The sequence below is a fragment of the Leptidea sinapis genome, chromosome 15 (genome assembly GCF_905404315.1).
Source record: "Leptidea sinapis chromosome 15, ilLepSina1.1, whole genome shotgun sequence".
Lineage (NCBI taxonomy): Eukaryota > Metazoa > Arthropoda > Insecta > Lepidoptera > Pieridae > Leptidea > Leptidea sinapis.
Genome location: NC_066279.1, coordinates 715592 through 738525, shown reverse-complemented (window position 1 = coordinate 738525; position 22934 = coordinate 715592). Strand labels below are relative to the sequence as shown.

The window sequence follows — 22934 nt, the reverse complement described above, 5'->3', positions numbered from 1 at the left end:
CTCTTTGGAACAATTAATAACAATTATTCTATGTATCGGTTACTTGAACATATTATGTCTCAAAGTGATGGTCGCAATTAAGATGCCGCTCAGAATGTTTCAAGAATCCTGAGCAGCACTGCTTAGAAATGGGCAGAGTATCACTTACCTTCCGATGAACGTCTGGATCGTTTTGTCGCTTTATCTCATGAAAGAGTCATACCTTCGTAAATATTAGTAGCTAGTTCTATAAGTGCAATAGTGTTCGGGTTAGATACATCATATTCCGGATGCAGCATCAAATCCTTAACACCGCAGTACCACGGCGTATTATTTGTGGCTATGAACATTGCTTTACTGTCTGACCTGAAATAAATAATGTTTATGGAAAGGAGAAACAGCAAATAGATACAAAAGGAACTGCTCGATGTTCTGGAGGTACCCATTAAGGTTTGCTAGAGATACTTTACAAGAAAATTCAATTGATTGGACGTGGAGGAAAGTTCCTTGAGATCCGTACTGAGAACAAACGCCACATATCCGGATTGTAATAATGATAGTTAAGTTCTTTATCATCAAAAGTCGTAGGTAATTAGTAGGTAGGTTGTATAATAATTACATAGTGCAAGGTATGGCCCACAAAAACTCACTCTGTAACCTAAACGGAACGTGAGGACACATTAACTTCGTTAGGCAAATCATAATAATCATTTAACTATCTCCAGCGGTGACAATATTTTGATATTAAATAACAATAATGCAAGAGACCATGATTTACCAGATGGCACAAAAAATATTTTTGTCGTCATGAATTCTGAGAGCTTTATTTTGTTTGCAGTTAATGAGACTGGGCCGTCACGATGATACGCTCGTTCGGGTAAGGTTTGCTCAAATGAACTAAGGGAGACTTAGCTCGCTTTAAGTGGGTTTGTATTTCGTATTAGTTAGCAAACAAACAGTTCTTTTTTGGTGTGTATTCTAGCATATATAAATCCGAGAGTGATGCTAATCCTTGGTCCGATATTGATCAATATATATAATTTCCATAATATAGAACAATAAAAATTTAAAAAACAAATTCTTACCTCAAGATATACTTCGGTATTTTGGCTACGTCATCGGCGTTTGAGATTGCATAGTTTGCTTTTACAAGCAGAATGCCAGTTAATCCAATCCTTGGATCCTTCCCAGTAATATCTGATTAGAAAAATATCCATAGAATAGATTTATCCATAAAAATAGTTATAATTAAAAAAACACACATAAATTAACAGAAAACTGTTTGGAAGAAATTTGATTACTTTATTTCACAGCGATAGAATTTCTTTTTTTTTATGGTGTTTGAGGACAAACGAGCGTACCTGTTGTTAAGTGATCACCGCCGCCCACAATCTCTTGCAACACCAGAGGAATCACAGGAGCGTTGCCGGCCTTTATACTTCTTTATATTTCTATATACATTTAAAAACGACAAAAACTGTTTATAAGGTAATCAATTAAATAAAATATTTTTTATTTTAAAAATATGATTTCAAATCAAAGTTTTATTGTTATTATACCATTGCATGGATGTACAAGTCCTACTTCCACTTGTCTATTTATTTATCATTTGCTAAGCTAATAAGGATAAAATTGATACATTATGAAAATAAAATTACTTACGCACATGAACTCGGAGCACCCCAAGCCACGGTAAGGCGCCGTTCTCTCCGACATTACCTTCATTTAGCACGGCATTCGACTTATCACAGCCAAACTGCAAAACATCGCCTGAGGAACATGTCAAAATAAGTTTAGTTCTATTTAACAGATACTTAGGCATTAATTCTGTACTCAACGATACTAAGATATGGATACATATTTATAAGGAACTTTTACCAACTATGATAAAATTAATGCAAGTATATGAAAAAATATTTGTAACATTCTTGGTTTGGCAAAGTTCTGGCAGAAATAAAAATGCATTAATTGATTTATGATCTTAATAAAACTTATATGCATGTATTTGTTGAAGTCGAAAAAAAAAATTGAAGAAATAAATAAAAATAAAACTACTCAAAATTAACCTTTGGCTTTAAAACAGGCCTTTAATCTGGTCACGAATGTATGGACTTACGCATTGCATGAAAATATATATCAATTTATATCATGTTCTAGAGATTTCTTAAACCATTCGATGTTGGCATGTCGTTTACAGGCATGTCTTTTAAAACTAACCCTAATTTATAATTCCAAATTTCAGCTTTTATAAATTCCGGAAAGTTGACTACCAGCCCAGCTTGGGTTCGTCTATTGTGACCAGGTCCAGTCTTGCTTGAAGTCCAAGATACAGTTTTCACAACATTACCTAAGACAATCTCTTAATCTCTATCTTATCTCTCTTTAGCTGAAGTCTTCACTCCTTAACAATTTGTTATTTTTTTAAAGTGATAACCCTCACTTCTAGGATTAATACACAAATAAAATTAGGAAACAAAATTTTATGAACGATGCGGGACTCGAACCCACGACCTCTCGCGTTCCGTGCGAGTGCTCTGTCAACTGAGCTAACCGTTCGAGTGACGTATCGTCATAAAATCTTGTATGCTTTGTTCAACTCTCAGGTTGTCAACTGTAAAGTAGATCCTGTAGATGTAGCCATAAATTCGAATTCACGCATTAGTATAGATGTGTAAATTCGTCACTTATTATAAATTAAACAATTCTTAAGGAAATTATTAGGAAACAAAAAATAACAAACAAAACAACTAACTTCAAAAACACTTTTCCAAAACAATAGATTTAATATGCACTAAAAAGTATAAAAATAATTGTGTATTTTTATATAGTCTAATTAATTAATCTAATTCTAGTTACGATTATTGTTACTTCCGCCGCGACCCGCTCTCGCCTCGCGCCTCCTCACAACTCAAGCACATCTCACCTATAACTATGTATGTAGTTAAATACAAACCAATCTTGGATGACACCGACTCCAAAAATTACAATGGGGCCACACGGGAAGCACCAGCTTTCAAATAAAAAAAGAATTATCTAAATCGGTTCACCCAGTCGAAAGTTTTGAGGTAACAAAGTTTCCTAACAAACTCCTCCTTTTTTGAAGTCGGTTAATAAAGAATGACTTTCTAAAGATATATCTAGGTACTATATTTAAAATATGGTTATAAATCTAAACGCACCAGTAGCACTTATAACATAAAATAACAGAAAATGCTTCATGGATTCCATTCTTGTGTGAAATGAATGTGCAATAACCATGACGATGTAGTTAACTGCATGTTGTATTATAATATGGTTCTCAATATTTTTCAACTTTAACATTATTGATGTTTTTAAATGAAAAAAGAAGACTTATTATCATGACTGGGAAAATAAATATAAAAAAACTCCAAAGAATAACGCCTGCAGGAAATGTGTCAATTTGCATAAACTGAGCAATTACACATATATTACCTCGCACATATCATAGAAAATCTATCGACCCGTCCCACGCTGCCGCCACGAGCAGCGCCATATAAGCGAGTATTATATCTATAATAGATAATATTATAAATTGAAGTATTTCTATTCAAAATAGGACATAAAATCGTAATGATCGTCAAAAACTACCACCTTTTCGAAAAATTAAGCCTCAGATAAATTAAATACCCATATGGTTTATCTAATAGGTATATAAAATTCTCATGTCGCGGTGTTTGTAGTTAAACTTCTTCGAAACGGCTTGACCGATTCTCATGAAATTTTGAGCGCATATTGGGTAGGTCTGAGAATCGGACAACATCTATTTTTCATCCCCCTAAATGTTAAGAGTGGTCCGCGCCAAATTAGATTTTTTTATTTTTTTGACATTTTTTTTTAAATTTGTTTGATTATGAGTCAGCATTAAAAAATACATACAACTTCAAATTTTCACCCATCTACGATCAACAGTTACTTTTGTATCGCGATTCTAATATCGGCAATACAACGTTTGCTGGGTCAGCGAGTATTAATATAGAAATATGTAATTAAATAAAATTTTAACCTAATAAAACCTAATCATAAATATATTTATTTCTCAAAATTCATAATTCAAAAATAATAAAACTAAAAATAAGTAACTGTACCCAGTGTATAAAATATCTGTTGAGTATAATTCTTTGCCTTTGCTTTTCTTGTTGGTAGTTTTCCTATCTTCAATTTTTAATCTAGTATTCTTTCCTCAGTATTTTTTCAGCTTTTACCCGCTACTTCATCCGCGTTTTTTTTTTATGATAATAAGGGACGAGACGAGCAAGACGTTCAGCTGATGGTAATTGATACGCCCTGCCCATTACAATGCAGTGCCGCTCAGGATTCTTGAAAAACTCAAAAATTTTGAGCGGCACTACAATTGCGCTCGTCACCTTGAGACATACGATGTTATTTCTCATTTGCCCAGTAATTTCACTAGCTACGACGCCCTTCAGACCGAAACGCAGTAATGCTTACACATTACTGCTTCTCGGCAGAAATAGCCGCCGTTGTGGTACCCATAATCTAGCCGGCATCCTGTGCAAAGGAGCCTCCCACTGGTAAACCGCGTTGAATAACATTCAACTTTGGGCAATTTTTTTATCTTTAAGGATATTTTTCAAATAATACACTTAGAAACTGCTCTTGCAGCAAAGGATTGCTGGTAGAGCTCTTCTATCATACAGCGCATATCACTTGTCATTGTAGACAGCCTCTTTAATAGTATTTTCCTGTGAACTTAAATCTTCTATTTCATCCCCATGTAGGTCAAAGTTACAAAAGTGCTCGTACAAATGTATATAAAGTATTTCTTAACAAGTGCCTAAATACAAAGTTTCATGGTTTTATCTTAGATAATAACGAATTTCCATCCCCTATTTCAACCCCTCCTTTATTTTTTTGAAATAAAAGATAGCCTATGTCCTTTTTCAAGCTCTAGTCTATCTCTGTACTAAATTTTATCAAAATCGGTTCGGTGGTTTAGGCGTGAAAGCGTTACAAATAAACTTATATTCACATTCATAATATTAGCAGGGATAATTAGTCAGTGTCAAGATCAAAACTAGTTTAGTAAATCCTTTTAATCCAAAACACTACAGCAAGCCAGCAAGTGTAGTAAACAACAAGTACTAAGTACAAGACATTGATTCCCTCGTGCAATCGTAAATCTAAAGCTTGTGTCAATACTAAAAATACTTGAAAAGATTTAAGAGGAATCTAGACAGGTCGGATTACGAAACACGGAGACTGGTGTGTTCTACTTGTACCTTCGCTTGTGCAATTTTCAGTTTACTATTCTTTATTAATAGTGAATGTCTTTAGCTGCTGCGTATAGGACTTGTGAATTGTAGGAGATGCTCTATATTTTTTAAATGGTAAAGAAGGACAAATTAGCGTACGGGTCCACCACCCAAATTCTCTTGTAACACCAGAGGAATCCAAGGAGTGGTGCCTTTGAGGAAAGTGTACGCGCTTTTTTTGAAGGTACCCATGTCGTATCGTCCCGGAAACACCGCACAAGGAAGCTCATTCCACAGTTTTGTAGTACGTGGAAGAAAGCTCCTTGAAAACCGTACTGTGGAGGACCGCCACACATCCAAATGGTGGGGATAATATCCTAACTTGTGGCGTGTCGTGCGAAGGTGGAATTTGGCGGCAGGAATCAGATGAAACAGCTCTTCGGAACACTCCCCGTGATAAATGTGGTAGAAGACACACAATGAAGCAACATCTCTACGCAATGTCAAGTGATCCAGCCGTTCGCAGAGCACTGGGTCCCCGGCAATTCGAGCTGCTCTGCGTTGCACGCGGTCAAATAAATCGAGCTGATACTGGGGTGCGCCAGACCAGAGGTGACAGCAATACTCCATGTGGGGCAGGAACTTCTGTCTATGATTATGTGTAGGTATAAGTATGACGTATATTTTGAATAAAAACTTCTTTAGGCTGGTTGAGACGTCACACTCGCCTATGTAGCGCTCATACCGTTAAAGTCGGCTCGAGTCGACTAATTTATAAATTATAATTACTGTATATATAATATACTGTATATTATAATATACATATAATGTAAATGTTATAATTTTGTTAATATATAAAAAATATTAGTATTACATAAATGAAGGTTTCACATCTGTCGTGTCGTCTTAGCACACCGTTTATTTAGTAGTATAGTAATATTAGTATTAGAGTTTTAAGATTTTATTTAGGCAATACACCATGCAACGTAGTGTGGCGTGGTGGCGTAGGGCTTGTATTATAAATAAAATTAAAGGCGTCAGTTTATGCTTGTTTTAATTTTAATTTAATGTCATTTGTATGCTTATAATACAACTTTTATACGAAAGAAAACAGTTTTTCGAGAACATTATTAATGAATTGATACGAAAGAAAACAGTTTTTCGAGAACATTATTAATGAATTGATTTAAAAGTAAATATGTATACATTTACCATCACAATTGCACATATTTTTATTTTTAATAGCGAGATAATGCTCGTGCTGTTATAGATGATTAGATTTCTAATAATTTCACTACAAAATCATATGCCAATGTTGAGACCTAATTAATATAAAATTGCTGTGCGTCCACGATTTCTTTTTTCATATTATTTAAAAATATTTTTATATCAAAGATGCTCAGTAAAAGAACGTAGTGGAATAAACCAGCTGTCTTATTTACTGGACATGGAACGGATAGCTGCAACTAGTGCGGTCTTCGTTAGTTTTTCGATCGTTGTTGCTTTTGTTCTGTTCTAAGATTTAATATCTTTTAGAAATTAAGCGAGAATACATAAGCTAAACAATATTATCATAAAATATGTTTGAGAATATGATATTCAAACACTAATATGGTAAAAAATTACATAATATATAGCCGAAATAGTTATTTTTTTGAATATGAGGACAATCGATTGTACGGGATATTGTACAGGTCACAATCTCGTGCTACACCAGAGGAATCACAGGAGCGCTACCATCTTTTGAAGTGGGTGTACACACTTTTTTAAAGATTCTTTCAGTCGTCTCGTCCAGAAAACACTGAACAAGATTTATTCACATGTTGGATAACCATTATAGCTTTCATCATGTTTATACATGCTACTATAAACTAGACTGTGGAAAACGCCATACAACCAAATTCTGTGATTTAGTCTATTTGTGGCGTATAGTGCAAGAATGGAATTTCTTCGACCTTATCACTGCTGATATCGGAATCCTTTCCATCGTAGAAAAAAAATGGTATAGCAACATATTTGTATTTTAAATTTGTTGGTTTTTGTTTTATTTATATTGGTTATTGTTTTTAATTAATTTTATGGAAATTTTAAGGAACGACCTTGAGTTTAGTTTGAATACGAATTTCCCAACAACTGTTTCGTGATTTTTTTTTCATATTCTTTGAAATATGTTCCTAGCTATTATATAATTTAGGAGATCAAAGAAGGGATGGAGCTGTTCACAAAATACTGAATCCTCTACATTAAAACTGGAGCAGCTTTGCACTTCAAAGGTTCGAGCTGAATTAGCGTCCATAACACCAAAGATGAAGGCAAGAGGTACCATATGTATCCGTATGGACCGGCATCTTTTCGTCCATATTTTCTTTGAGGCCAATCTTGTGTTATACTAATGTGGATAGCGAGTTTTATTATATAATATTATATGATACATTAAAAAAATATCGGTGGGACAATGATAGAGACCTCGGTTCGACCCTTGCCCGCCCCGTATCAATTAAATGTAAAGTACTTTTTGGATATTTGTACATTTTAAAATGAATTTTTCAAATATCTGTATAGATACATATAAAATGTCTATATCACTAACTGCATAAATGAATAAAATAAATGAAAATTAAAAAAACTGTGCAACACTTTTAAATATTGAAAATAATTTTTAATACACTGAATTCGTTAAACAGTGATGTAAAAATATACCAGTGGACAGTGGTCGATTAATAATCGACCTTATAACCCATAGACATAAAATAGATTTTATCGCTATCTACAGCGATTGTGTACGATATGTTGTGATAATTACCTGACCAATGAGTACTCAGTACCACACGCCCGCTCACCTGATTTGGTTGAATGAATTGTTTGCGTGCGAATATTCTTTAGGTATTTGGTGTTATCTGGGCTATAAGTTTGATAACATTTTTTATATCAGTAAGGGACGAGACGAGCAAGACGCTTTTTTTTTATGGAATAGGAGGTCAAATGAGCGTACGGGTCACCTGTTGTTAAGTGATCACCGCCGCCCACAATCTCTTGCAACACCAGAGGAATCACAGGAGCGTTGCCGGCCTTTAAGGAAGGTGTACGCGGTTTGTTTGAAGGTACCCATGTCGTATCGTCGCTGAAACACCGCACAAGGAAGCTCATTCCACAGCTTTGTAGTACGTGGAAGAAAGCTCCTTGAAAACCGCACTGTGGAGGACCGCCACACATCCAGATGGTGAGGATGATATTCTAACTTGTGGCGTGTCGTGCGAAGGTGGAATTCGGCGGCAGGAATCAGGTTAAACAGCTCTTCGGAACACTCCCCGTGATAAATGCGGTAGAAGACACACAATGAAGTGACGTCTCTACGCAACGCCAAGTGATCCAGCCGTTCACAGAGCACTGGGTCCCCGACAATTCGAGCTGCTCTGCGTTGTACGCGGTCAAATGGATCGAGCTGATACTGAGGTGCGTCAGACCAGAGATGACAGCAATACTCCATGTGTGGCCGGACCTGCGCTTTGTAGAGCGTTAGTATGTGAGCCGGCTTGAAGTATTGCCGTGCTCTATTAATGACGCCCAGTTTCTGTGAAGCCAATTTGGCTTTGCTTTCCAGATGACCACGAAATTGGCAATCGCTCGAGATTTCGAGACCCAGTATTGCGATACTAGGCGAGGCTTTGAGGGAAGTGTTGTCGAAGAGCGGTGATACGACAAATGGGGTTTTTTTAGTGGTAAACGCGCAAACTTGAGTCTTCTGGGGGTTAAATTGGACAAGGCTCAATTTTCCCCATTCCGCGACCTTCTCAAGAGAGGACTCGATAGAAGACACAAGTTTCTCCCGGCACTGGTCGACGATTTCCCGAGAGAGACCTGCATGGCCCGTGTTTATCAGCTGATAGTAATTGATACGCCCATTACAATGCAGTACCGCTCAAGATTCTTGAAAAACCTAAAAATTCTGAGCGTCACTACAATTGCGCTTGTCCTCCTGAGACATTAGATATTAAGTCTCATTTGCCCAGTAATTTCTCTAGCTACGGCGCTGTTCAGACCGAAACAAAATAATGGTTGCACATTACTACTTCACGGCAGAAAAAGACACCGCGTTGTGGTATCCATAATCTAGCCGGCATCCTGTGCAAAGAAGCCTCCTACCGGTAAAAGATACTTGTGATCATCTTCCATTAAGTTATCACATGCTGTGTAGATGTCGGAATAAAAAAAACTCAAACTATCCAACCAAGGGTCCTTATAATTAGCAGAACGATCTATGTAGATACATTACGGTATTAAGTAGGATTATCAATAAGAAACGGATTAGCTTAACCTTTTTCCTTTTTTTAATACCTAATAATTATTCAAGCATACAATATTCTTTGCTTAGTTTATTTATTATTATTAAACGTTCCTTATCACACAGTGATTATCGTGGACATCCGTTCGTAGACGTAACATGAGTAAGTAATATACAGAGTCATTAAATAATAATATTGACACACTTTTGCACAAATTATCTTGCCCCAAACTAAGCATAGCCTGTACTATGGGTACAAGACAATGATATACTTAATACAATATTCAAATCAAATCAAATCAAAATCAGTTTATTCAAGTAGGTCACGAAAATGACACTTATGAATGTCAAAAAAAAAATCTTATTGAATCTACCGCTACTTCGTAAAGGGTTGAGCTAATGAGAAGAAGTAGCAAGAAACTCATTGCCACTCTTTTATATCAAGATTTACAGATCATTTCAAGGCAAAATTATTCTAACAAGTATAGAAGCAGGACTAAAGGATAGCACAATCTTAAATTGTTTATACGTCTAGATATACTATGACAGATGTGAAAACGTCGAAAACCATTGAGTTTAGAACTAACCTCTATTTTGAGCAAAGCACTAACTCGAAGTGTGTATGACACGCGATGTATCGCGAGTGTAAGACGTAACTTGTCACTCACACAAAACTAATATACCTCGCCGGTTTTTATCGGTTGTCTAACAGCCAGAGACTCAGGTATAAACTATCAAAGATCACAAAATATGAATTAAAAGAATTAAATAAAACTTAAGAAGAACTGGCTATATAAAGATGAAAAGAAATATGTGAAAATGTTTCGTAGATGTGTCAACTGTCGTCGCAAATCAGGAGCGAAAAATAATAAAATTTAAGGATTGAAATAAAAAAAAATGGCTGAAAAAATTTAAACATATAACATAATATTATGATATGACCTTAAAGGCCGGTAACACTCCCTTGTGATCACTTAACACCAGGTCCTCCTTTTCCATAAAAAAAAAATGTTAATTATTATGGAAAATCGTAGGGGCCTTGTATTCGGAAGAGATGGAACTAATATGGACACTTTTGGATTCGCAGTAATGAGAGACAAGCTTTTTAGGATTCTATGGATTCGGAGGACGAGATGAGCAGGACGTTCCGTTGATGATAATTGGTATGCCCTGCCCATTACAATGCAGTGCCGCTCAATATTATTGAAATAACCAAAATCCTCAGCCCCTGCGCTCGTCACCTTAAACATAATATGATAAGTCTCATTTGCCCAATAATTTCACTAGCTACACAAAACTGCTTCACAGCAGAAATAGGCGCCGTTGTGGTACCCATAATCTAGCATCCTGTGCAAAGGAGCCTCCCACTGGTACCGCGTGCACAAACAAACACAATATCAGTTATATAAGCACAATATATAATTTTTTGTATATTTAAAATACAGGTGCGGCATTTTAATCTTTTATATGTACACATAAGAAACGACATAAAAGCTTAGTTTTACCCGATTTAAATCAATAAACTAATTGTCATGTCTCTAAAGATTATTTACTCCTTCGTCTGATATATAGAGAACTAACAATGTGCAATTTAGTTAAGAATCTAGGCATTTAAGTTAAGCTTAGTACTTGATCTTTATCTTATATTGTAAGTTAAGTGAAGGTCGCATTAACATAAGTTGCAAAGTTGACAGGTGGCATAATATAGTGACGCCTATTATATTTTGTGATATCTTTTTGTTTTATTTTATAACAGTAATGAACGAGACGAGCAGGACGTTCAGCTGTTGGTAATTTATACGCCCTGCCCATTACAATGCAGTGCCGCTCAGGTTAATTGAAAAAAACAAAAATTCTGAGCGGCAATACAACTACGCTCGTCACCTTGAGACATAAGTTGTCAAGTCTCATTTGCCCAGTAATTTCACTAGCTACAGTGCCCTTCAGACCGAAACACAGTGATGCTTAAACTCCAAAGCAGAAATAGGCGCCGTTGTGGTACCTATAAACTGGCCGGCATCCGGTGCAAAGGAGCCACCCACTGGTATATACAACTGGTTGTGATTGTCTTTCTTTGAGGTTACGCATTTACTTTTCAGAACGCGTTATTAAGTTTAGTTTAGGTAATTAAAAGACCTTTGCAATAATAACGTCCTTTGGAAACAATAATTGAAATTCTAAGTTGCACAGCATTCTAATTGCGTCACTTCTTCTTGAACACAACTAAACATATTATTCAAAACAACGTTCTTAATATTTTGAAAATGAAATACTTTCAACAACGTTTTGAATCCTGTTCGGTACTGCATTATGAAGTGTGTAAGTCTCAAAATTCAAATGCAAAATTCTCTTTTTTCATACAGTGACGATCACTTACTGACAAAATATGGCTAATTCGTCCCATAAAATGTACATAATCTCATACAGAATGACAACAACTAATTATACAGATAAACAGATAGGGGTAATAAATTATTGCGTACAATAACCTGAGTATCGGATTTTATAACTATTGTTATGCCCGTTTCACACAAGGCGAAATAATTGTAACTTTAGAATAGAAGCACTCAATTCAGGCATTCACATATGTCTCAGCTATGGTGAATTTAACCTGTAAAAAATTATTGAAACCCAAATATTAAATGCTTATTGCCAGAATTTACTAGATGTGACGTGGCAAATCAGATAAAATAGCAAATCTTCAATTATGTATTTGCTATTAAAATACAAAAAAGGATTTGGAATTTCATATAAAAAATAAGTTTTAGTAAAATTTCAACTTTTGTTTGTAAATATATTCTAGGAAATTAGATCAAAAGGGATTTTAATTATAACAAATGTTAATACCACCTATCAATAATTCACATGCAAGCCAAACATGTCAATTATTAACTAGAAAAAGGATAATGATAAACTGTAAAATTCGAATAAAAATTGAGCAGAGTAACGCCCTAACGCCCTTTTATAGACATTTTCACCCTCAACTTCTATCACTTTCTATCGTCACGATATTAATCTTCTAACTCAATATTATCTGACTCTGTAATAACAAAAACTAATGCACAAAATTTGTCCAAAAAAATGAAACAGTAAGAATATTTAGTGACAATACAAAATTTTACAAAACTTCTACAGATATACTTAGTAAGCTGCTCACCTAACTCATCCTTTTAAAGACTGCAAGACCAAACTTTCTTTATTGTGGTTACCCCTTTGAGAAAGACATAAATAAGGAATCTTTACTAAGACCAATTTTTAAAACAACCGGGAGATGTGGGACATATGCTTGTTGAACACATAGGCATGTCTATATTTACTTATTGCAACCATACTAAAATTGTTTGATCAAAATGTCTGAGTACTATATCAATATAAAATCACTCGCGATGAAAAATTATAAGCATGTGTCGCGCCACGCGATGCACCACGTCTCTTTCGCAGATGGTGCACCTCATGCCAGGCAAAGCAGCTAATGCAGGTCATGCAGGCATGCCGCTTTGTAGCACCACGAGCCAGTGACACGCGGTTGGATCCGTTATATGTACAAAAATTCTTCAAGAATCTTACATTTGCATTTATAATATAAGTTTAATTTACATAGAAGCCTTTTTATATCAAAGCATCCCGGGGGTTGATAGAAGCTTTTGACACTAATAAACTCCCTTAAACAACTGTTGCGTAGCAACGCTTTGAAGTATATGACGAGAGTTGTCAAACTTCAAGACATTGTTAATTTCAACAGCTCCGTCAGCAATATTCGTAGCTCAGCGGAAAACTGTTTACTTTAGACGCTGTAGACCCGGGTTCGATACACCTACCAGTGTATGGAATTTTTTGGGTTTTGTAAAGTTAATGGAAATTTCTAGTAAGTTCCGGATCAAATCGAACAGAAAAAAAGGGATGGAAAATGTGTAAGCAGGATAAAAATAGTTAAAAGAATTTTCTAGTACAAATTAAATTTAAAGATGGAATGGGGGAATCATTTTGAAAATGGAACAGATCCGGGGATATATAAGCAGTACTAAGCGTGGCCTACGGCAGTTCTAGTTCTGACTCGAAAGTGTAAAGAAGAAGAAGAAGAAGAAAAGAAGAAGTAGTGAAAAGTGGAAGTGTTCCAAGAACAAGAAGATAGACGAGACCTAGTGTTCGGTGCAGTGTGACGCGTTGAAGGTACTGCCGTCCACAAAATGAACAGCGGCAGACCGGCAAGTGCAAGTTCAGAAAAAGTGAACGCAAATAAAGACTCGTTCCTATAAGCGGAGTATTATTTCCAATCCCTGACCCACTCCCGTGTCACAACAATATAACATTTTTGTTTTTTGATCGCTACAAAACTTTATCACAGTCATGAAGATCGGAACTTCAATAAATCGGTCTAGCCATTTTGGTGGTATCCCATAAAAACATACAAGTGAAATAGGATTTCGTTTGAATGGGTTAGAACAATGAGAAACAATAAAACACAAAATAACATGTTTACGAACAAACAAATTTGGTCCCTTGACCATTGTTGCGTATTTTTTTCGGGGGTAATACGTCACAACAGCCGACCAATCACAGCGCGTCACTTCATGGGACTAGGGTAAAAAAGAGCGGTTTCCAGCTCATTCAATTGAGTCTCGTGCCAGATTATGGCGAGTCAGCATCTCCTGAGGATGCCTCGTGTAGAGGCGTAACACGTGTCGAATTGTTTAAAGTCAAATATTGGCGGAATCATCACAAACACTAAAAAAAATCAAAATATTTGGACCATAAAAACCATCAAATTTTATATAGATTAAATAAAACAGTCATAGTAGTCTCATGTAAGCATGGCATTATTATCACGTAGACCATAATTCACAACATAATCACTTTTAAACTGCGTATAAACAACAGTTTTGGTCCATTATATTGTCTGAAGTTACCTTGTTAGGGTGCTGAAGGTCACTCTATAAACACTTACCTTGGGTTAAACAGTGTAATGATTTACTGCTAAACTCCAGACGCGGTAGTAATGGAGAACTCCCACACTTTAGTAGTGCGCGCGATGAATACAAAATCTTAAAAGAGCTACGAATTTATAAAATATTTTTTTATTATTTACATCCTCCTCTTATAAAGTAGGCTTCTGACAGAAATACGTTTCTGACTATTAAGGCTGGGGACCGAGCCAACGGCCTTGAGGAATCGAGCGGAGCTAGGTTACCTCTCTCGCACAAGATCGCCATAGTTTTAATTCACAATCAGAAGCATTTTTAATTTATTACAAACATAATACAATTTTTATTGATACAAAAAAAAAAAAACAAACAAAACTATGTCATATTAAATAGAAGAAAATATTCATAAAATTTTTATCTAGATTGAATGGCTCCAACTGCAAAAGTATGGGGTACTTTGGTGATTTTTTTCGCAATATTTATTAAAGATAGATGTGTTAAGAAAAAAATGAATTTTCTTGTCATATTCTGTAGACACATAATTATTTTTTTGTAAAAATAAAAGCCTTATACAAACCGTTAAGAAATGGTTTTAATTGAGCGCTATCTTAGCGATTTCTTGGGATAGCGGCCTTAAGAACCACATACGATTTAGTTGTCCACTTCAGAAGGCCTCCTCCCATAATGCTGCGAATAATACTTTGTCCATTGCTTTTCCGTTCCAGCAATACCAATCAACCTCCCTAGTTTTTCATTACATTTCCATTCGGTTTTGGATTATCGAATAGAGATAATGCCTCAACAGTGGCTGGGACTTTATTATAGAAGTGTATACATTTACCCTTAAAGCTATTATGTATCTTATGAAGCCTACTAGAATTAGTTACAAGCAATCCCTTATTTCTTATTTTTTTTTTATGGAATAGGAGGACAAACGAGCGTACGGGTCACCTGTTGTTAAGTGATCACCGCCGCCCACAATCTCTTGCAACACCAGAGGAATCACAGGAGCGTTGCCGGCCTTTAAGGAAGGTGTACGCGCTTTTTTTGAAGGTAGCCATGTCGTATCGTCCCGGAAACACCGCACAAGGAAGCTCATTCCACAGCTTTGTAGTACGTGGAAGAAAGCTCCTTGAAAACCGCACTGTGGAGGACCGCCACACATCCAGATGGTGAGGATGATATCCTAACTTGTGGCGTGTCGTGCGAAGGTGGAATTCGGCGGCCGGAATCAGGTTAAACAGCTCTTCGGAACACTCCCCGTGATAAATGCGGTAGAAGACACACAATGAAGCGACGTCTCTACGCAACGCCAAGTGATCCAGCCGTTCACAGAGCACTGGGTCCCCGACAATTCGAGCTGCTCTGCATTGCACGCGGTCAAATGGATCGAGCTGATACTGGGGTGCGCCAGACCAGAGATGACAGCAATACTCCATGTGTGGCCGGACCTGCGCTTTGTAGAGCACTAGTATGTGGGCCGGCTTGAAGTATTGCCGTGCTCTATTAATGACGCCCAGTTTCTTTAAAGCCAATTTGGCTTTGCCTTCCAGATGACCACGATATTGGCAATCGCTCGAGATTTCGACCCAGTATTCCGATACTAGGCGAGGCTTTGAGGGAAGTGTTGTCGAGGAGCGGTGATACGACAAATGGGGTTTTTTAGTGGTAAACGCGCAAACTTGAGTCTTCTGGGGGTTAAATTGGACAAGGTTTAATTTTCCCCATTCCGCGACCTTCTCAAGAGAGGACTCGATAGAAGACACAAGTTTCTCCCGGCACTGGTCGACGATTTCCCGAGAGAGACCTGCATGGCCCGTGTATATGGCATCACCAGTGCTGTCGTCTGCATAGCAATGAATGTTGGAGGTGTCCAACATATCATTGATATGCAGAAGAAACAGCGTGGGAGATAGCACACAGCCTTGGGGCACTCCAGCATTCACGGGCTTCGGGTTCGAGCAATATCCGTCGACAACGACCTGCATGCTACGCCCAGTGAGGAAGCTGGAGGTCCACTTGCATAAGCTCTCGGGAAGCCCAAATGATGGAAGTTTGGAGAGGAGCGCCTTGTGGCATACACGATCAAAGGCCTTCGCTATATCCAGGCTAACTGCCAGGCCTTCCCCCTTGCTTTCAATAGCCGCAGTCCATCTATGTGTCAGGTATACCAGAAGATCACCTGCCGACCGACCATGGCGAAACCCGTATTGTCGGTCGTTGATCAACTGGTGACTCTCCATGATTTTGGAGAGCAGGGAAGTAATAGCAATAGGCCTGTAGTTTGCCGGATCCGAACTGTCTCCTTTTTTTTGGATCGGATGGACAAGGGCTGACTTCCATGCGTCAGGGACTACGCCTTTAGAATAAGAGTGCCGGAATAAACGCGTTAGCAACGGCGTCAACTCAGGGGCACACGTTCTAAGCACGATTGGAGAAATGCCATCCGGCCCGCTCGACTTCCTGACGTCCAACGAAAACAGAGCTCGCCTAACAGTTTTCTGTCATAAGTGTACTTCAGGCATAGAGCTCTGACACCGCGGGATGGTCGGCAGTGTTTTTCCGTTGTCGTCAAGAATCGAGTTGGAGGCGAAAAGAGTGCACAAGTGATCGGCTTTCTCTTTTGCCGTATGGGCCAGGGTGTCATTCCTCATGTGCAACGGCGGCATGGACGGCTGGCTGAAGTTACCAAGAGCAGCTTTCGACAACGACCAGAACTTGCGTGTTCCGGTCGGGTAACTGGAAAGCTGCTCGCCGATTTACACGACGTGTTTTGATTTTGCACGGGCGATTTGCCGCTTAAAAAATCTGGAGGCACGGTTGTATTTCCTCTTAAGAACTATCGGATCCTTTGTGCCCAGCGCCGCAACCCAAGCTCGATACGCCTGTTTTTTGCAGTCAGATGCTGATTTAACTAACGCATCGAACCAGGGCTGTGATCTGCCACCGATGGGTACTACAGAGTTTGGTATGAAAATATCCATACCCTGTAGTATCACATCGGCTACTGCAACGGCACTAGGCACTAGGCACTAGGATCATCCGAAGGGAAACAACCCTGCTCCAAGGGTAGGATGCAAAAAAGGAACGCATCCTATCCCAATCTGCTGACTTGTAGTGCCAAACGCGGTGGGTCGCTGATGGTCTGCGACGTTGGCGTCGGATAGGCACTACACTCCTGACCAGGCAATGGTCGGACGTTCCGAGAGGGGCGTCGACAAAGACCTGGTAACCATCGGGATGTGTAATCAGCAGAAGATCCAATAAGGACGGCATGTGGCTATCCACATCCGGGAGCCGCGTTGGCGACTCAACCAATTGGGACAGACCATACGCCAATGCAAAAATTATGCACAGATCGCCCTGCGTAGTCTGTGGTAAGTGATCCAAGCCATTCGGCATTGTGCCCGTTGAAATCACCCAAGACTACGATTTCAGCGGAGGGGATCCGTGCAAGTACGTCGTCAATTGCCGCTTGAACGCAGCCCATGAGATGATCGGTTTCTGCGTTACCACTATGGGACCTGTAGACACACGCATAGATGCGGACGCGGTCCTCTAAATCTACGCGGAGTCAGAGAGTGGACAGGTCCCTACCCTCAAAATTGCCGAGACGGCGACAGCAGATATCCTCCCTAACGTACCTAACATACCCCGGCATGAGGCAAAAAATTGTGCTCAATTTTGAACCCGGGGTACTATAAATATGACGTATCGCTTGGTCGAGATATCTGCGTCTCAGTAAGAAAACACAAGGCCGGCTGCGCCGTCTCAAGGTGGTGGTGGACGGCGTTTAAATTGGAGTGAATTCCCCTGATATTGCAAAAGTCCACGTTGAGTGTGGAGCGGGGTGCCGTGGTGATACTGCCTCGTTTGTCCTTGGTCATGCGCGGTTCTGTGCCCTCCCCAGAATACGAAGGGCAGCCCGAGCTAGAGTGCCCGGGGAGGGCACTCTAGCTCGGGATGGCCACCGGTCCTCGACACTAACCTATGCGAAACATAGCGGCACTTGGCCGCTACTTCACGCCGGTATTCTGTGCGAGTGTGGTAATTAACCCGGACGAGTATGGCCCGATTGTGCTGACGTCAAAAGACGGCAGCGTGACTCTCCCACTAAAAAGCCCTTAGTCGCCTCTTACAACACCCATGGGCCTGGGACTCCCCTATTCTTTTTACGCCCCGGGAAAAGTACAGGGCATTTCTAGTGTTATAATATTGAATATCACTATTAAGAGCAAAAAGGTGACGATTTTTGTGAACGTATATTAAATTTTCATAAATGTTCTGATAATGAACAGTCAAAATATTTATTTCTTTAAATTTTTCTTTGAGAGACTGTCTATAACCAAGCTGATATATAGCACGAACTACGTCTTGTCTAAGTCGAATTAAGAACTAAGAACTAAGTCTTGAAATCTACAAAAAACGTGAAACATTCGATTTTTCTAAATGAAATCAATAACTCCTATCGTCATAGGTTCTGATTCGACCATCCTCGTCCACTTAAAAATTCACCCTGTATATTTTTTTAATGTCCAAATTTCTATTATTTATTATGAATACCATATAAAACTACATATAATATTATTTATGAACAATCAATAACATTTTTTTTTCAAGCTCATTCAAAAAATAATTTTAACTGCGGACCAACAATTCAAAAATGAATAGGATACCTTAATTATGACGTCATACATCAAGCCCAAAGGCTGTACCCGGTAAAAGGACCGAAGATAAATAAAATGTCGATAACTCAAACAAATGGGTATTATTGCCGCATAATTCAAAATCTCAACCCTTGAAGGAAGTATTATATGTCAAACATATTAGTTACGAGTTTTGGTTTGTGTGCGTTTCCATTGATCCTCGCGTTTTTTTTTCTATTTTTGACGTACAATCCTAAAAGCCCAATGGGTGCTATTAAAAATATACTGTAATGTTTTGTCAGTACCGATATTCTGTTTATGTAATAATAGCATTGAATAATTTTCAAAATTACTTTTTTTATAAAAATAGGGGACGAGACGAGCAGGACGTTGAGCTGATGGTAATTAATACACCGTACCCATTTCAATGTAGTGCCGCCCAGGATTCTTGAAAAACCCAAAAATTCTGAGCGGCACTACAATTGCACTCGTCACCTTGAGACCTAAGATGTTAAGTCTCATTTGCTCAATATACTTGAGTCATTACCGGACGAGCGAAGGTTTCACTTGATATTTTCTTAACCAAAGATTTTCGGTGTAAGTTTTTAAGAATATGATAATCAAATTAATGACATCACTAACTTGAATATATATTTTTTAATTGATTGCCTTTTTGAAAACAATCTTGTATCTTTATAAGTGCTCTGTATATTGAATTTACATTATATTATAAATGATTTATAAAAAATAAGTTCAATGAGAATCCATAATGTAGATATATCGGCAACCCAAAATAAATAAATAAGTAAAAAGGAGTAAATACTCCGAAGACTTCCTCATCATAGTATCATAAATAGAATAAAAAATATCTTAGTTCTATGTCAACATGTTCCGTAGTAACAATAGCTTACTTCAAGTGAATTATCTATAAATATAGAAACATCCATGACTCGAAAACAGCTTTGTACAAGTGACAATGAACTTAAATATATAACTACTTTCAGACTCAACAAAAATCAAAGAGTTTTGGTCCCAAATATATTTACTTTAAGCTAATTGTGACTTTCTTATATTTTAAGAATACCATACATAATAAATAGCGATCTTTCAAGGATAATATAAATTGGGTATAATGGAAACATACAAAATGTAACAATAGCGCATACAAATACATCGTCAGCTTAAGCATGGGTGTTCCTTATAAAGCCTGGAATATAATTAACTCGTACAATATCAGCTTGAAGACTTTCTCAGGTGTATTCTTAACTAGATTGTGTTTTGCTACTTTGTTTATGTCCTCCTATATATTCCTTATTCCTCATCCCAGTCTTTCGGATGCAGATTTACTCTCTCGTCCTCTGCTATTGTTAATCAATAGACTTTTAGACGAGCAGGACGTTAAGCTGCGGGTAATTAATACGCCCTGCCCATTAGAATGCAGTGTCACTCAGGATTCTTGAAAAACCCAAAAATTCTGAGCGGCACTACAATTGCGCACGTCACCTTGAGACATAAGATGTTAAGTCGCATTTACCCAGTTATTTCACTAGCTACGGCGCCCATCAGACCGAAACACAATAATGCTTACACATTAATGCTTCACGGCAGAAAAAAGCGCCGTTGTGGTACCCACAATCTAGCCGGCATCTTGTGCAAAGAAGCCCTCACTGGTAAAAAATGGAGACCAAAGCGATTAAAAGATTATACGTGTATGCACAACATTAATTAGTGATCCATGGACTTGTATCAAGTGAGGCTTACTAAAAACGTTTAAAAGTTTGAAGATATCGCAGAGCAGTTAATATAATATGTCTACTTACATATCAGATTGTTCATTTGTCTGTGTGACGGTTTCGGCTTATCTCCTTCATGTATGTACTGTATTTGTTGGAAAATCGCTTTTAGCATTGATTAGTAGATTGTTAACCGAGGGTCAAAAGAATCAATTCTCGAGGTATGTAGACGCCCGAGCGCAGCGAGGTCGGCTATAGTCCGAGTACGAATTGATAGTTTTAATCGAGTTAAACACTCTTCTTTTCATTTTGAATATGAGGAAAATAAAACCAGTTGTTTAACTAAGCACAGATTAGTGTCCCGCCAATTTATGTGGCCTTTTTAAATTTCAAATATGGAACTTGCTGTTTAGAAAGTCACATGGCCGCAGAATTTTTTCTAATTAGTTCTTTTTTACATAAAACTCTTCACAGCAGTTCTATTTTGAAAGTTCATTCTGGCCCTTAGGTGGGCAGTAATTTGTATTAGTTTTTCCCTCTTTATGGAGGGAAACAGCATTTTCCACCCAATAATCAGATCAAAACAACATTACTTTCCGAGTATGAGAAATGAAAAATAATATACATTTTATTTTGTGCAAACGAGTTATGTAAAGTTTCATTTGCAGCATTAGCTATAAGGACGGGGAACTTCCGCCAACATCGCGTTAGCCGTAATACACAGAAAGACATGCATTTTTTTTTTATTATTTGAAACTTTGATTTATTGAAAACACTTTTAAAGGATTAAAACGCGTATAATTGTAACTGTGTTTAACATTAGTTTGTGTTTCTGTACTAAAAAGCACCTCCGAGGTAACAAATGGCGTTAAACTTCATAATGACAACTATTACAAATACTATCTCGACACCTGTAAACCACATTCCCCTGAAAACGTGATCTGGAAAGGTCACCAAACGTCGGGTAAGCCAAAATATTAATAAAAATGTTACTTTTACGGCAAAACTAATGAAAAAACACAGTTACAATTGCACGTGTTTTAATCATTAAAAAAGTGTTATTTTTAACACATTGAAATAACAGTCGCGGAATAGAAAATACTTCAACTTATTCCTTCTCTTGTTATTAACAAAACAGCATCAATTGTATTGAAAGAAGATCGTTTATGTTTGCAATCTTTTTGAGACATTGCTGGCCACAAAGCAAATTACTATCCTGGTGATTTTGTTTGAGATATTATTATCTATTATATATATTTATTACATATATTTATATAAAAAACGGTGTGTAATCAAAGAAGTGTAAAGTTAATGAAGGCGAGAATAATAATACGAAAACTAATATTGTTCTTTCCATATATACTTATATCCTTTATAATGTATAAAATACCTTTACTCTTCCAAATTTTGTTCTGTTTGATCGCGCTTCAAAATGCAACTAAGCCAATCGTTAGCCTAAACAAGCTATTAAAAGCGCTGGGACTTTATGGGAGATTCAGTCGTCGTAGGCACAATACAACACGGCATAGGCCTCCTCCAACCTCTTCCATTCAAGTCTTTGGGGATGGGGGTACCATATTCGATGGTACGTCGCATTGTCAATCGCACAAAATTATTATTATCACGCCCGGACCGTAGCAAGTACGAATTCGGTGTTATTATTATTATTATTTGAAGAGGGTGGCTATTTCCTAGTCCTAAAGATTCCTAGTAACACCGCGTCCAAAATTGAACTATTGTGTTCGCCACTCATACTAAAGCTCGTCGTCAAGCCCTGCCGCCTTTACGAACCGCAGTAGTTCTTTGACGCGAGTGTTACAAAGACTATCTGGTGGCACCAAGTAGTCGCCAAAGATTGTGTTACGCTTATGCATTAGTGGGCCGCAGTCGCAGAGTAGATGAATAGGCGTTTCATCATCCTCAAGGCAGGACCTGCAAGTTTTGTCGCTTTTGATGCCGACCACACTGAGGTGCTTGTTTAGGCGACAGTGCCCGGTTAGCATCCTAGTGAGTATGCATAGATTTTTCCTGTTCAAAGATAGGGCTTCATTCGCATAGCTGCTGTTGAATGCCCTTATCAGTGCTTTAGAGTGGTTTAAACCTGAAGAGTTGTTCCAGCGTTTAAGTGCTTCTTGTTT

At 37.7% G+C, this 22934-nt stretch overlaps 1 protein-coding gene across 4 annotated transcripts in view; it reads right to left on the bottom strand.

The window, feature by feature from the left end:
• Positions 1–20938, bottom strand: part of LOC126968423 (CLIP domain-containing serine protease B15-like) — a 30086-nt gene extending 9148 nt beyond the window's left edge. For 2 of the 4 annotated variants that reach the window (XM_050813451.1, XM_050813454.1), the window contains exons 1-4: positions 3159–3275; positions 1642–1749; positions 1065–1176; positions 203–345 (exon numbers count right to left, since the gene is read on the bottom strand). In XM_050813451.1, the coding sequence (XP_050669408.1) occupies positions 203–345; positions 1065–1176; positions 1642–1749; positions 3159–3237 (442 nt within the window). In that variant the 5' untranslated portion in view covers positions 3238–3275. Of the gene's footprint in view, positions 1–202; positions 346–1064; positions 1177–1641; positions 1871–3158; positions 3276–20883 lie in introns of those variants that run through there. The other 2 variants (XM_050813453.1, XM_050813452.1) reach the window with 2 other exon arrangements.
• Between the last annotated feature and the right edge of the window lie 1996 nt (positions 20939–22934).